We start from the raw sequence: 14,364 nt of genomic DNA, 5'->3' as shown, positions 1-14,364 counted from the left end.
CATCGACTGTCCAGACCCCCCCTCCCAACTGTCTGTACAGGTACCCATCTGTTCCACCAGGAAAGGCTCAACCAAGAGTCTAAAAATAAATGTACCTTTTATCAGTTTTATTTAAAAGTCGAGTTTTATTTATATGTCTGAGCTGAAAAACTGAGCTACAAGATCCTACAGCCAGATTTGAACACAACACCTCACAAAGTAGCCCACACAGTACCCATTGAGCTATCAGGGATCATAATCTCCACTCAACATAAAAGTTGTAACAACCTGCAGTTGGGGTGTCAGAAAACCAGAAGAAAGCAGGGCTCCCCTGTTAGCTCACTGGGTTAGTGTGCATGCTCTTTCAGACATGCTTGGGCAGTACTGCAACAGCCTGGGTTCAAATCCAAATTGTTTACTTTAAATTAAAAGTTACATTGTGGTCATGTGAGATGTGGGACTTCACCTTCACATAGTTTCATAAATATCGTTGAACATGCACACAGACACAACCTAGGAAGAAGGTAGACACAAAATGTATAATTTTGACTTTTTTATTGCTTAAACTGCCATCTGGAACAATCTATACCAAAAGGATAAACATCTTTAACATCTTTGCACGTACAGGAGGTCAAACGGAACACAGTCATCAGGGTGGAATAGAAAAAGAATGGTCCTCATTGGGGGCCCAGGGCTCTCAGAGCCCTGAGCACACACACTGCTGGGGAGGGGGGGGGGGGCGCGGAGGAGGGTGGCGCGGAGGGGGGGGGGGCCTATAGTGCACCCCCAGGAGGGTAAGCTAAGGCAAACCGGGACCACTGCATTCAGACCGGCAGACATGGGGTTACCCTCTCTTCTGGTACAGAGAGCATCTGACTTCACTTACTAATACTTTTGAATTACAAGTTTAACTTGTTAATCTTGGGGGGGGGGGGGGGGGGGGGTAAAACTGGAAGGTCAAATCAAAAATCCTAACGAAATCCTAATCCCTACCCAGTGGCAACGCTTGATGATCTCTCGGAAGTTGCTCAATCTGGCTCGCTAGTTTATGAAAATGTAACGGTTGCAGCATCCTATGAAGTCACTGAGCATCCTCAAGCTTGGCAGCCTTTACTGCAGTCGGCCTCCTTTCATGTCAACATGCATCAGCCGCACAAGCACACAACCCATCCACTCACACACACCAACTGGTTTATACACAAGTTCAAAAAACGGTCGACGAAAACAGAAGACTGAAAACATGGGCAGTAAACCTCAGAGAGGGCGAGCATTCCTTTATAGGTAATATGTGTTAGGGGGGAGGTGGGGGGGGGGGGGGGTGACAGTGTAACATGGCACCTAGAGCAGACAGATAACCTAGTGAAGACTGTGTCTGGAGGAGCCGGGGGGAAAGTCAGTTAAATATGCCGTTTAGATAGAGGTAATCAAAGTCAAGCAGTTAAGCAAGGAGTAAATAAAAGAGGTTTTAGAGTGACTGCTCTGACCAGAGGGCAGCAGAACAGGCCTCCTCACCAACATTTTGGTCTGGCACACGCCCAGTCTACACAGAGAGGGGTCAAGGGGGTACGACAGCAACCTACTACTGATACATCCATCAGCACTCTGACATTCCCCCTCTCTCTCTCTCTGCTTCAGCAGTGGCTGGTTCAAACCAACAGGCCGAACAGCCGTCCATCTGGACTAGGGAAGCGAACTCCCCACAGCCAGGTCCCTGTAGGGAAGCGAACTCCCCACAGCCAGGTCCCTGTAGGGAAGCAAGCTCCCCACAGCCAGGTCCCTGTAGGGAAGCAAGCTCCCCACAGCCAGGTCCCTGTAGGGAAGCAAGCTCCCCACAGCCAGGTCCCTGTAGGGAAGCAAGCTCCCCACAGCCAGGTCCCTGTAGGGAAGCAAGCTCCCCACAGCCAGGTCCCTGTAGGGAAGCAAGCTCCCCACAGCCAGGTCCCTGTAGGGAAGCAAGCTCCCCACAGCCAGGTCCCTGTAGGGAAGCAAGCTCCCCACAGCCAGGTCCCTGTAGGGAAGCAAGCTCCCCACAGCCAGGTCCCTGGGCGTCTAGACTACTCTGCCACCCCTGCTAACCTTCACATTGCTTCAATACAGAGATACTCAAAAGTCCTGAATCCGTCAAACAATCTACACATATTGGAGACTTTTAAACTGAAAGTTTTACTTCAATTAACCTTTCACCTACTTTTAAAAGTTGAACCCATGTTTTACACGATACAACAACATACTGTTTTGTCGGTTGACAAGAAGAAGCATTTTTTTATGTTGTGGCACTGGACACCTAAAATAGAATTTATGGAAAAATAAGCATTTACCAAAACATTTCAATATACTTGAAGTTTACCATCAATCCAAACAATAGCCAAAAACGTAGTTCTTTCAGAGAAAATAAGGATAGTAACAATAACTCTAATAATTGTTATAATATCATAATCATTTGATTTAAAAGCATAGCAGTAAAAGTGATGGTGTTGTTTAGTATATACTGAGAAATGTTGAATACTGAGGTTACACTTAATACTCCATGTTTTTTGACTTATCGTAGCCAAGACGATTTGTCTATGGTCATTTATCCAATCAGAAGTGAATGTCTAACCATTACTTCCCGGTTCAGCTCTGGGTACATGTTTCAGGGGTGAACCAAGTCAGTTTCCACAGCTTTGTGTCTAAGCAGTGTAACAGCAGTCAACATTTGGCACTAGCTTGATAGTTGTACAACGAATCAAAGCTCAGGTTGTACAAACTCACTCAAACTAGGGAAAATAACAAAGAACCAAGTTGACAAGCCAAACCTTTTCAATAATGGAAGGAAAATGTGACAACATTGTCAGTGGCCAGAAAAGAAAGCCATCGATTAGCAGTGCCAAGAACCAAATATGGCCAAACAAAGACATAGGATCATGTGTGGCCAGCTAAGACTTAGCAAGATTCTGGTCTACATTAGATATCCACCGTATCTACCCAACATACTCTACACAGGGACATTGTTAAGATGAATTATACTTTTACGCTTTTGTTTCACCTCTAGCCAACTAATTAAAGTACACAGGGTGGGGGGGGATTCAGTAAAGACTGATTGTCAAATATCATCACTGGGACTGGTGGGACATGAACCCCTAACAACCCAGTCCAGAGTTCAAACTAGAGGTGCCAAAAATAGATAGATAGATAGACCTGTGAGTGCAGAGAGAGGCTCTTTATAATAGGTGCTCTGGGAAAGACCCGTGGGGCTTGGAGGGGGTGAGCTAGGGCCACTGGGAGCAGCAAGTAAAATGCATGTAAAAATGACGACGACAAACAAAGAATAATAACAGTAGTCAACAAAAAAGAAGCTAACAGAGTAAGTGACCGAAAAGAAAAAGCTAATTGCATTGGTGGACCCTGGGTCTAAAAAGTGGATTTAGGGAAGGAAGAGGGAGGGTTTAGGGGAGGCACCAGGGAAGCAGGAGTAAGGGAGGTGGATGAGGAGGTGAGGAGAGGAGGAGAGGAGGCGGAGGGAGGACAGGACAGGAATCTTCCTCAGACGGAGAGCGAGACGAAGCTGTTGTACTGCTGGATGTTGCGTTTGAGGATGTCGGAGCAGGGGCCTAGGACGCGCTCGAACCGCGGCCGGTCCAGCTTCACACACTTCAGAGGGCCGCGGGCCACCACAGTGGCCGCACGGGGGCGGTTCATCAGCAGCGCGATCTCGCCTGGAGGACACACACATGCATGAACATGGTGAATGACACTACAACACGAGTGTGAGAGTGTGTTGTTGTCTGAGAGGTGGAACCCCAGTACAGGGAGACTAAGGATGGTCTTACCAAAGTAGTCGGAGGGTCCTAGCCTCCCCACCTCCACAAACTCCTCGTTCTCTGACCGGCGCTGCAACACGGCCGCAGAACCCTAAAGAACACGGAACACAGTGAGCAAGTGCACTTCCTGTGAGCTGTGCTTGTGCCCGCCTTGCCTAGGTGTGTGTGCATAAACATGTGTTTGCATATCTGTGTGAACTGTTTTTGTTTTTGTTAGTGTATATATATATATATATATATATATATGTGTTCGCATATGCACCTGTGTGAGATATTTATGCGTGTGTGTGTGTGCACCTGTGTGCGTGGTGAGTACACGTGTGTGTGTCAATACCTCCAGGATGATGAAGAACTCATCCCCTGGCTCTCCCTGCACCACGATCTTCTGGCCATCCTCAAACTGCACAGGCTCCAGGGCGTCGGCCACTGTCAGGCGCTCCCATTTGTCCAGAGACTCTGAGGGGCGGGGCCGCAAGAGGACATGACATCACCACCATGCATACACTGCAAGGTTTCCTACTAAGATTGGCTGCTTAGACTTGGGCTGTATGGTATATCTGGATAATTTCCATTGAATAATTTCCCAGACGTGCACAAGGAGAGGAAGAGGAGGAGGAGGAGGAAGGGAGGAGGAGGAGACTCACCTAGAATGGAGACCTTCCTGAGGAACTCTTCATACATCTTCCTCTTCCTCAAGGTGCTGCCCTGCAGACCAAAACACAGGAGAGAGAGAGGATGAGACCATTGTTTCCAGATTGTTGCCAGCCTGTCTCTGTCAAACAGTTGCAGCGAGCCAAATCTAGATTCCAGTTGATTCTCAACAAGCTTCCCAGTGCCACACTTAATCCGTGTTTTGGAGACCTCCCCAATATGTCCCCATCTGTTCTCCTGCTCACCATGAGTATTCTCCTGTAGCTGTCTCTGTCGATGCCCCACAGCTTGACGTTGGTCTTGGCTCGGACCGTAGCTGCCCTGGGCGTCCCATAGATCAGGGCCAGCTCTCCGAAGCTGCCCCCCTCCCCAATGCTGGTCACCCACTCATTATTCACATACACCTGTGAGGGGGTAGGGGGGGCACTCGGTGAAACAGCACTGGGGGCATCAGCACTCAGGATGGACATGAACTGATGTATAATCTATACACTGGGTTTCAGCTGCTAGGGTAGAACTTTGAGAAGAGAACAAGGACAGGAGAAGAAACGTCCAGAACAGACTGTCGGGACGACTCTTTGGAAACCAAGCAATTATAACATTAGATCACTTGTCCCACAAAGAGAGAAGATAAAGCAAGCCTGTCATATTTCAGACATTAAAAAAAACAATGTTTTTCCCTTGTGAGATGGGTCTATTTTTAACAAGACTGAAAGTTTGTTCTTGTGTATTTGGGTTTCACAATTTTGACACTGGTTTCTAAAAATACTTGCAACTGCAACAGATACTCACGTCCATTTCCCCTTGGTCGATAACGTAGAAGTTATCACCTTCATCGCCTGAGAGAGAGGACAAACAGATATCTTTAGTGGTGCTCTTATCTCTACAAAAAAACTGTAAACCTCTAGCAAAGAACACAAACACATGAAAATGAACATGAAAAGATGAACAAGAACAAGAAACCCACCCTGCAGAATGACTGTCTCCCCGGCAATGTAGGTCACTGGAAACATGGCATCAAAGATGTCGCTGGAAACACAGTTTTGCGGTTATTTGATCGGTTCCATGAGTTGACCAAACTTTCTTGTTAAAACCGACACCTTTACTTAAAAGTCAACAATTTCTAAATGATGAGAACTTGCGTACCTCCTCTCGTTGTCATCCAGGTGTGAGAAAAGCACGTTCTTTTCGATGGCTTTGGCCAGGGCGGCCATTGTTTTGTAGTCTTTGGGAATGACCTTGAAAGCAAAACCAACCAGAGTTGGAACATTTAACATGATAACAAAGGCCTCACAGTCATGGACCACTATGTGTGTATCTACAATAGGAACCTCAGCTTCTATACATAAGAGGAGGAGTCTGGCTGCAGGTGGAGCTGGTATGCATGAGTGTGTGCGGTGACCCTAACCTTGCGGACGTATGACGCGGCGTCCTCCTCCGTGTAGACCTCTGCGCTGAACGCTCCTCTCCGCCGGCGCCCCTTCACCACGGGGTTCATGGGCGGGGACACTTCCTCGTCGCGCGAGTCAGAGCGCGAGCTGCTGGCCTTCTGCTGGCTCTGGATCTGCTTTGCTTCCTCCTGGGGGTGGAGGTCAGAGGTCAACAGGCTGCCATGGGGGATACTTTACAATGGAACCCTTTCAGTTGTGTTGATGATGACTTGAAAACTCTTGTGCATTAATCGATCCCATGATAGTTCAAAGATGCAGACAGATTCTGTTGTGATGTGACAAATACCTGCATGCAGACCCACCGACACAGTAAAGATACAGAAAAACACACATGCAGGCTAGAACACATAAATACATGGCCTACCTTCTCCAGCCTCTCAAAGTACTCTCTAAGGAAGGCCATGGGTCTGTCTGGCCTGGAGGTGCACAGCTGGACAATGCAGTCTTTGAGAAGCTGCTGGATGTTGTGTTTCTGCACATAGAGCTCACACTCCCTCAGGCTCCTCTCCTCCTCACTGCTCGTGCTGCCTGACGCCATCGTGACCTGCTCCACGACCTACAACCTCAGAGCTGAGGGGAGGGGGGGGAAGGGCATGTTATGGAGTGTGTTCAAGAAAGAAAAAACTTAAGTTGCAGTTATGAACAGTTGTTTGGCTATTTCAATAAGAGATCATGTGCTGATCATTGCTGGAAACCACACAAGGAAAACGAGAAAAGGGTTATTTTCTGAATAATCTCGTGAAGCTATGCCTGTGTTTCAAAACAAATCAAATAGGCTACATACAGCAGCTGTCCTTTACTGCATGGAGACTTCATATAATAGGATTCAGATTATTTCTAATCTGTTATTGGAGATTATCATCTAATCAAAGTCAACTGGTATAAAATACTATCTATCTCGGGGTCGGAAATCCTACAGTATATTCTACTAGTACACACAGATCAACCTTGGACGTCCGTGAAGCATATACCCGGTCTCAGTGCTCTTGGGCTCACATCACCTGACAGTTGAGCTATGACTGCTGTCAATCATCGTATTTCATAAAACACACAAAATGACCTTGCTTAACCAGGCACTAACAGATGCACTGCACCAAGTAGACACGAAATGGATAGGCCTCTCCAGAAAGACATTCAGTATACTACTAAAACAGTTTAATGCTGAGGTGATACAGGGTGTTTTGACAGGGGGAAAATGTAGTATCGGTAGTTGACGTTTCGTTAATCTGATTGGAAGGATGCAGCCTTGCTAGCGATCAAATAAGCAAGTCAACACGACAGAAGTACTAACAAACCGTATTCTGGAATATATTTCAATAAATATACAACATTGCAAGTAACGAGCTTTTGATTACTAGTTATAATGGTATATATGGGTAGCATTTGCTAGCTAGCTAGTTAGCATTTGGCCTGCAAAGCCCTCGACCAATGACGCCATCTTGAGCTCTATCATAAACAAATGCGAGGCGGAGGCTACATATTCCGCAATCGTTGGATCATCCAATTCAAGCACAGAAACACGTAGGAACTTACAAAAAATCTGCAACTTCTAACCGAGCCCAATGGTACTGTCCTGGTGTAGATGGTATTTCTCCAAGCGTATCAAATACTAGCTTCGATTTTTCCCAAACCCTGGACCGCTGCCCCACCGGATACGGCTAAGGACCAATCGCGAGCTGTCATTGACGTCAATTCGCCTCGTTCTGACATGTGAGCAGTAACCCCTGGCAACCTTAAAGAAGAACTACGGAAATCATGACGTCAAGAGATAGAAATCAATAAAGTGACACTGGCAGTGAATTCTTTCTAAATATCCAGTCAGCATCATACATGAGCAGCGTGTTTATACAAATTAAAGTATAATTTATGTATTACACTGTTTGTCGTCCGCGTGCACAATCCCATTGCATTGAGTTATTACACAATGTTGGTAGACCGACAAGTAGTAGGGCTTCGATTTGACAAAAAATATACCAAACATGGTGCAAATGTGTGATATGAAATGCCTGAGCAATTCTACACTAGTATTTATACTGAATTCCACCTAAACACATTTATCAGGAGAGTCTGCAAGCCATTAAGCCACTTGCCTCACCTCTCAGTTCATCCAATAGGAATTATCAAAACAATTCCTCGTGTAAAGAATGAAGGTGCAATAGACCAATCGATGAACGGTTATCTTCAAGTGGGTAGGCCTCTTTTTAGTGACTGCCAAATTGGCCAATCAGATCAAGCATTTTAACTATTTAATTTATCTGACAAGTGAAGAGGTAAACCGTTAGCACTACTGCGAACCAATAGAAAACGGAGTTGAAGTGACGCATAAAACCCTCAGCTGTTTTTGTTATGTAGCCTACTGTTGTCTGTGTGGTGAAGTTAATAACACTATAATAACAACGTCGTCCTACGAAAGTGAAAGGATACCGGCGATACTGTGAGCCCCATTAGAGTTCCACGCTGCGTGGCAGTTTGTCTTATTAATGACAGTTGATATATCTTTAGCTTTCCCCTCTCTGAAGTCATTGCGCGTGGCGCTTTCGCTTCTGGGGAGAGGAGCGGGTCTTCTGGGATAATCGATTCGGACCCAAGTCTCTTAACAAGGGAAGCGCGAAGTTAAGAAAACTGGTGGACGATATGGAGACAAGAGAGACATCAGACGGTCCGGAAGGGCCTCAAGGCTTGATCTGTGCCTCGTTTAACCAGGACACCACGTAAGCACTCCGTCAACCCAGACCGTTCGATCGGCTTCTCTTTGTTGAACTGCTGGACTGTTGCATAATAAGGCCGCAAAATAATTCCATATGCTGGTGGTATCCAAGGCTATATTGTATAATTAACTGCAGGGCACCTGACCGTACCCATATTTGTGCACTGGTCAAATTAATTTGTAAACGTATCATTAAAAGTTTACCAGTCAGCCTAAGACTGCTCACTTAGAAAGTAGGCCAGAGTAGTTGGTGTACTGTCGGTGACCCTAATATTCACCCAAGATTACATGCTATAGAGACAGTCTTCAGCTCTTTACCCAACTGCAGAGCTCGTTAATCAGTCAGTGGACAAGCCCGTGCAAGTCTGTAGTGTGACGACACAAAGACATATATTTCCTTAAATGTTAATCCATTGTGTGTGGTAGACTGAGCCCTAAGGGAACATGCGTTACTGTGCTAAACGAACCGGAAAGACTTCATTTTAAATACTAAACACTTGTTAGGCTACTGTACGTTTTAAATAGTACCCTAGAAGCTCATGTATTAAGTAAACCGATGATGTCCGTGATAAATCAGCCAGTATGCATCCAGCTACAGATAATTGTCTACAGGTGTCTGCTGGGCACTCACACCTGTTTGGCATGGGCCAGACCCCAAACAGGTGTCTTCACAGACAGATGAGCACTCTGCCCTATTTCAGTCATCTTTGGCCATGATAAGCTAACCCAAGACTAATATCACATCAGATAAGGTACAGGTGCTATCTGGTCGCACCTGCTGCCTGTCCTGCAAGCTGCGCTGTGCTTTACCTCAGCCCAGAGACAGCTCTGCCCATAGATAGGGCTGCAGGTTGTCTCTGCAGCTGTAGGCTGGGAGGAAGTCACCTGACCTCAGCCAACACGCTACTGCACTGACCATTCAGCTCACTCGATCCTTAATTTCCCCTAGGGGGATATTTATAGCGAGGGCTAAAGGCAGTGGTAGGCCACATGGACACCATCTTCCTGGTCCGCGATGTGGTAGTGGTACACTCATGGTTGGTTGTGTTTGAATGTGGAGGTCATTCCGTCAAATGGAAGACACCTCAATTTGGTGTAAACAGTGATCTATAAAGAGTTATATGGGCTTAATCTACATCAGTGATCATTGTTTCGACAACTTTGTTTACAAAACAATTGTATCTGTCTGCCTCTGTTTTTTTTCCTCGTCTGTCTGTCTTCTTGTCCTGTCCTGTCCTGTCTGTCTGTCTCAGGTCCTTGTCTGTGGGCACCAAAGCTGGCTATAGGCTCTTCTCTGTCACTTCTGTGGAGAAGATGGACTGCATCCACGAGGGAGGTAAGCAGACATGACCTGTCCCGTCTTCCTTCACTGAACAACATTGGCTGTATGTCAAATCAGAAAACCATACTCCACCAAGACTCAACAAACCTGTCACGGCCGCGCGCGTGTGTGTGTGAGTGTGTATTTGTGCATGAATGCCTGTGTGTATTTGTGCATGTATGCGTGTGTGTCTGCATCTGTCAGAACGTGTGTGATGTTGTTCCAGGTCCTGCTGATATGACAGGGCTAAGCGGTGGTCATGTTCACCCAGGTTACACAGTACTGTGCTACACAGCAGGTAGCTGGGAACAAGCTGTCCCAGAAGCCCTCATGTTTACCCTGCCACCTCCCACATAGACAAACAATGGTTAGCTAACACCACAGTGATAACACTGATGACTTAAAGTAAGTGTAAGACAAACACGGTCATTCTCCCTGTAAGTATTTCATCATCATTTAGAATTAGGTGACACAGGTAGACAACTGAATGTTTATTATGACTGTATCAGTGTCGGCATGTATGTGTGTGATCCTGTGTGATGCTGTTTTCCCCAAGCCTGATTCATGGGTTAAGTGGTGATGGATGTGTTGTGGTTCTGTCCCAGCGGAGTGTCCAGACGTGTACATCGTGGAGCGCCTGTTCTCCAGCAGTCTGGTGGTGGTGGTCAGTCTCTCCATGCCCCGCAGGATGAACGTCTACCACTTCAAGAAGGGGACGGAGATCTGCAACTACAGCTACTCCAACAACATCCTCTCAGTCCGCCTCAACAGACAGGTACAGGCCACCAGGCAGGCAGTAAGGCAGGCAGGTACAGACAGGCAGGCAGACAGGCAGGAAGGCAGGCAGGTACACAGACAGGCAGGCAAACAGGAAGTCAGGCTGGCAGGTACACAGAAATTTAGAACAATTATTCTATATTCTTATAATGATCAAGCCTATTATTGATTGTCCCTGGTAATTTGAGTTTACAACTACTTTTTGGGGGGATGAACTGAATACGAGCGAGTATACATGTTGTATGTACTGTTGCCAAACTAGGTACTAATGGCTTAGTTTGTGTCACAGAGGTTGGTGGTGTGTCTTGAGGAGTCTGTTTACATCCACAACATCAAAGACATGAAGCTGCTCAAAACACTGCTCAACACCCCTTCCAACCCAACAGGTACTGACACATGCACACACACACACACACACAGACACACTCTCTACTTCTCTAACCCCCCTACCTCTCCTCCCAGGTCTGTGCGCCCTGTCAGTCAACCATGGTAACTCCTACCTGGCATACCCTGGCAGTGCCACCGTAGGAGAGATCATTGTGTACGATGCCAACAATCTGGTAAGGCTGGTGTAAATCACTCTGCCCACTGTATTAGCGATTCTTGAATTGAAATGGAAGTGTTGACCAACCCCTAACATTTTTCCCTAAATGGTGCTGTACATGGATGTGATCAAATGTGATGCAGCTGTTGAGGTGGTCGCTGGCTGATGATGTCATGTGTGCGCCATGCGTTTCCCTCAGAGCACGATGACGATGATCCCCGCCCATGACAGCCCGCTGGCAGCCCTCACCTTCAACGCCTCAGGAACCAAACTGGCCAGTGCATCTGAGAGGGTCTGCTGTACTCTTGTCTCTCTCCTTTCCACCTCCCCTTCTCTCTCTTGCACCAGAAGGCTCCCTCTTTTGTGGTTTCTAACCCTCTCCTCTTCTTCTTCCTCCTCTCCAGGGAACAGTCATCCGAGTGTTCACTATCCCAGAGGGACAGAGACTGTTTGAGTTCCGCAGAGGCATGAAGAGGTCAGCACACACACACACACACGTCAACTCCACACCGTGACCCAGTGACCTCTCCGTCTAACCTTAGTGTGTCTGTGCTGTGTTTGTGTGTCTCAGGTATGTGAGCATCAGCTCATTGTCCTTCAGTGCTGACGCCCAGTTCCTCTGTGCCTCAAGCAACACAGAGACCGTTCACATCTTCAAACTGGAAGTACACAGCCCTAGGTACCCTCATTCAATATGTGTGCGTGTGTGTGCGGTGGGAAGTAAAGTGCTCCGAGAGTCTCTGTGCATGGACAGTGTTTGTGACCCTCTCTCTCTCTGTGCTCACCTGTGCTTCCCCCCTGCCTGCTGTGGGCCAGCCGGGAAGAGGAGTCTCCCACATGGTCTGCATACGTGGGCAAGATGTTCTCTGCTGCCAGCACCTACCTGCCAACCCAGGTGTCAGACATGATGCATCAGGACCGGGCCTTCGCCACCGTCAGGCTCAACATGTTCGGTCTGAAGAACGTCTGTGCCCTCGCCACGTAAGAGAAAAAAGACCGAGATTTGACACATCTTGTTTTTGTGAACCTCCACTGAAAGGGGTTCTTCTGTTGTGTGTGTGTGTGTGTGTGTGTCCAGGGTCCAGAAGCTGCCTCGGCTGCTGGTGGCCTCCTCCGACGGACACCTGTACATCTACAACGTGGACCCTCAGGACGGAGGGGAGTGTGTGCTGGTCAGGAAACACAGGTGTGTGGGTGTGTGACACAGCTGTGTGTGTATGAGTGTGTGTGTGTTACTAACAATCGCTGTCTTCCCTCAGACTGTTTGAGACCGGTGAGGAGCCAGTCGAGCCTGAAGAAGAGGCGGAGTCAGAGGAAGGACTGCCCCAGCCACCCAACCAATCGTATGCTGCCACTGTCGCCCTCTCCTCAACTCCGCCCTCCTCCTCTGCTCTCACAGGTAAACATCTCTGGTATATATACACACACACACACACACGGGTTGTCTTCTATTGTGAAACTAAGAGGTGTTTTTTTACTCGATTTAGCCTTTCTTTCCTTTTTTTCTCCTTCTCTTCCTCTCCTCCCTCCCCCCAAGGCTACTCGGAAGATGGGGGGGGCCAGAAGGGTGATGTCATCCCAGAGCATGAGTTTGCTGAAGCACCTGTCTGTCTGGACGACGAGAACGAGTTTCCACCAGTCAGCAACCAGAGCAACTGACCCCCGCCTCCCCACCCCCTGAAACCAATCAGACCGTCTCCAGGCAGGAGAGAAGTGTTAAAACATCCCAGGTCCCACCCCTAGGACCCCTGTGAGCCAGTCAGATGCAAGAGAAAGCCAGACTACCAATACAAGCGTATTCGAAGAGATGTGTGAGAACCAACAGAGCCCTCTCCCAGACCTGCTCCCAGACCCACCTACTTACCTACTCCCAGACCTACTCACTTGCTCCAAGACCAACCTGCCTACCTGCTCCCAGATCCAGAAATCATTTCTTGACAGCAGTGTAAAGCCTGTCTCTGTCAATCATCTCTCTTATCAGTATATTATCCCCTAGCCCGCTGTTTCCATGGCAGCAGTCCACCAGCCAGCATGTTTCCCTGAATGCAGCTTGCCTAAGATGGCTGATAGTAGCCGGGTGGCAGGGATCTGCTGACTCATCACAGCAGCTGTAATCTGTTTTCCATCCTCCACAGCAGGCCGGCTGATAGACTGACAGGCTGGCCCGGGGTCAACAATCCAGCTGGAGAAACCCACCGCCTGGCCGGAGGAGCAGGGGTGCTCTTCAGCACCTGAAACGTCTACATGTATTGGATCTAACATTATGTATAATGTTTGGCTATAGTGCAACGTTCTTCCTCTCGGACCATGTGAAGTCCTTTATTGACGGGACTTCAGAGGGGTGTGAGGGGAGTGTTTGGGGGACAGACAAGTAGAGGGTGGGCACGTGGAAGAGAAGGGAACTTATCAACTGGCATTAGCTGTGTCACACCCAGAGATAGTGGGAGACAGAGAGACAGAGATATCCTGGGTCAATGCTAGCTGGGATGTCCATGCAGTTGTTACGATTGTGATGCACCAAACGCGCCAGCACCAAGTGCTACCTCTCGGACTTGTTAGTTGATGGACTGAACTAAAGAGGAAAGGTGGAGAAACTGTGGAAAAGGAGTCAAGAAGAAAAAGGGAAAAAAACTGAGAAGAAAAAAAGAGTAGAGAAGTGAGGGAAGGAGGAGAGCGGTTCAGCAAAATCAAAAGCTGGAACGTAAAATACAAGACAATTCACTTTTAAGTCAAGTCCAACACATCCTCTTATTTCAATGATATCATCCTAACATCATCTGTGGATTTGTTAACATGGTCAAGGAGGACTAGAACTTTGTACTACAAAGATGACTATGTACTAAATGTTTTTGGAATTATTCAAGTATTATACTTTGATGCATAGACCTATAGTAAGTTAAGAGAATATATGGTGGAATGAGTTTTACTGTGTGTAAAATGTGTATATATACATTTATATATAGTATGTAAAACAGTTTGCCTATTTGTTCATTTGATGGATTTGCCAAATAATGGTGACACTAGACAAACTCTTCAGCTAGTTGTTGTAATTTCTGATAATTTGAGCCAGACCCATGCAATAAAAACAAATGTGAAACAAACTCCTCTCATTCTATGAAGCCTAGTTGAATATC

At 47.1% G+C, this 14,364-nt stretch overlaps 2 protein-coding genes across 2 annotated transcripts; one reads left to right on the top strand and one right to left on the bottom strand.

Moving 5' to 3' along the window:
- Positions 1-519: 519 nt before the first annotated feature.
- On the bottom strand, positions 520-7,540 carry prkar1ab (protein kinase, cAMP-dependent, regulatory, type I, alpha (tissue specific extinguisher 1) b). Its single transcript, XM_067244661.1, has 11 exons — positions 7,415-7,540; positions 6,246-6,451; positions 5,839-6,009; positions 5,577-5,668; positions 5,398-5,459; positions 5,223-5,269; positions 4,676-4,834; positions 4,424-4,484; positions 4,114-4,235; positions 3,789-3,870; positions 520-3,674 (listed from the first exon to the last, which is right to left on the bottom strand). The coding sequence occupies exons 2-11, from the start codon at positions 6,417-6,419 to the stop codon at positions 3,502-3,504; spliced, it is 1,143 nt and encodes a 380-aa protein (XP_067100762.1). The 5' UTR covers positions 6,420-6,451; positions 7,415-7,540; the 3' UTR covers positions 520-3,501.
- A 710-nt stretch (positions 7,541-8,250) lies between these two features.
- Positions 8,251-14,331, top strand: LOC136950355 (WD repeat domain phosphoinositide-interacting protein 1-like). Its single transcript, XM_067244660.1, has 12 exons — positions 8,251-8,592; positions 9,842-9,924; positions 10,515-10,684; positions 10,976-11,072; positions 11,149-11,246; positions 11,430-11,522; positions 11,635-11,705; positions 11,802-11,909; positions 12,047-12,211; positions 12,309-12,416; positions 12,490-12,629; positions 12,768-14,331. The coding sequence occupies exons 1-12, from the start codon at positions 8,516-8,518 to the stop codon at positions 12,887-12,889; spliced, it is 1,332 nt and encodes a 443-aa protein (XP_067100761.1). The 5' UTR covers positions 8,251-8,515; the 3' UTR covers positions 12,890-14,331.
- The last annotated feature ends 33 nt before the right edge of the window (positions 14,332-14,364 follow it).

The sequence above is a fragment of the Osmerus mordax genome, chromosome 10 (assembly GCF_038355195.1).
Source record: "Osmerus mordax isolate fOsmMor3 chromosome 10, fOsmMor3.pri, whole genome shotgun sequence".
Lineage (NCBI taxonomy): Eukaryota > Metazoa > Chordata > Actinopteri > Osmeriformes > Osmeridae > Osmerus > Osmerus mordax.
The sequence above is the reverse complement of the archived record's forward strand: the minus strand, read 5'-3'. Positions and strand labels throughout refer to the sequence as shown.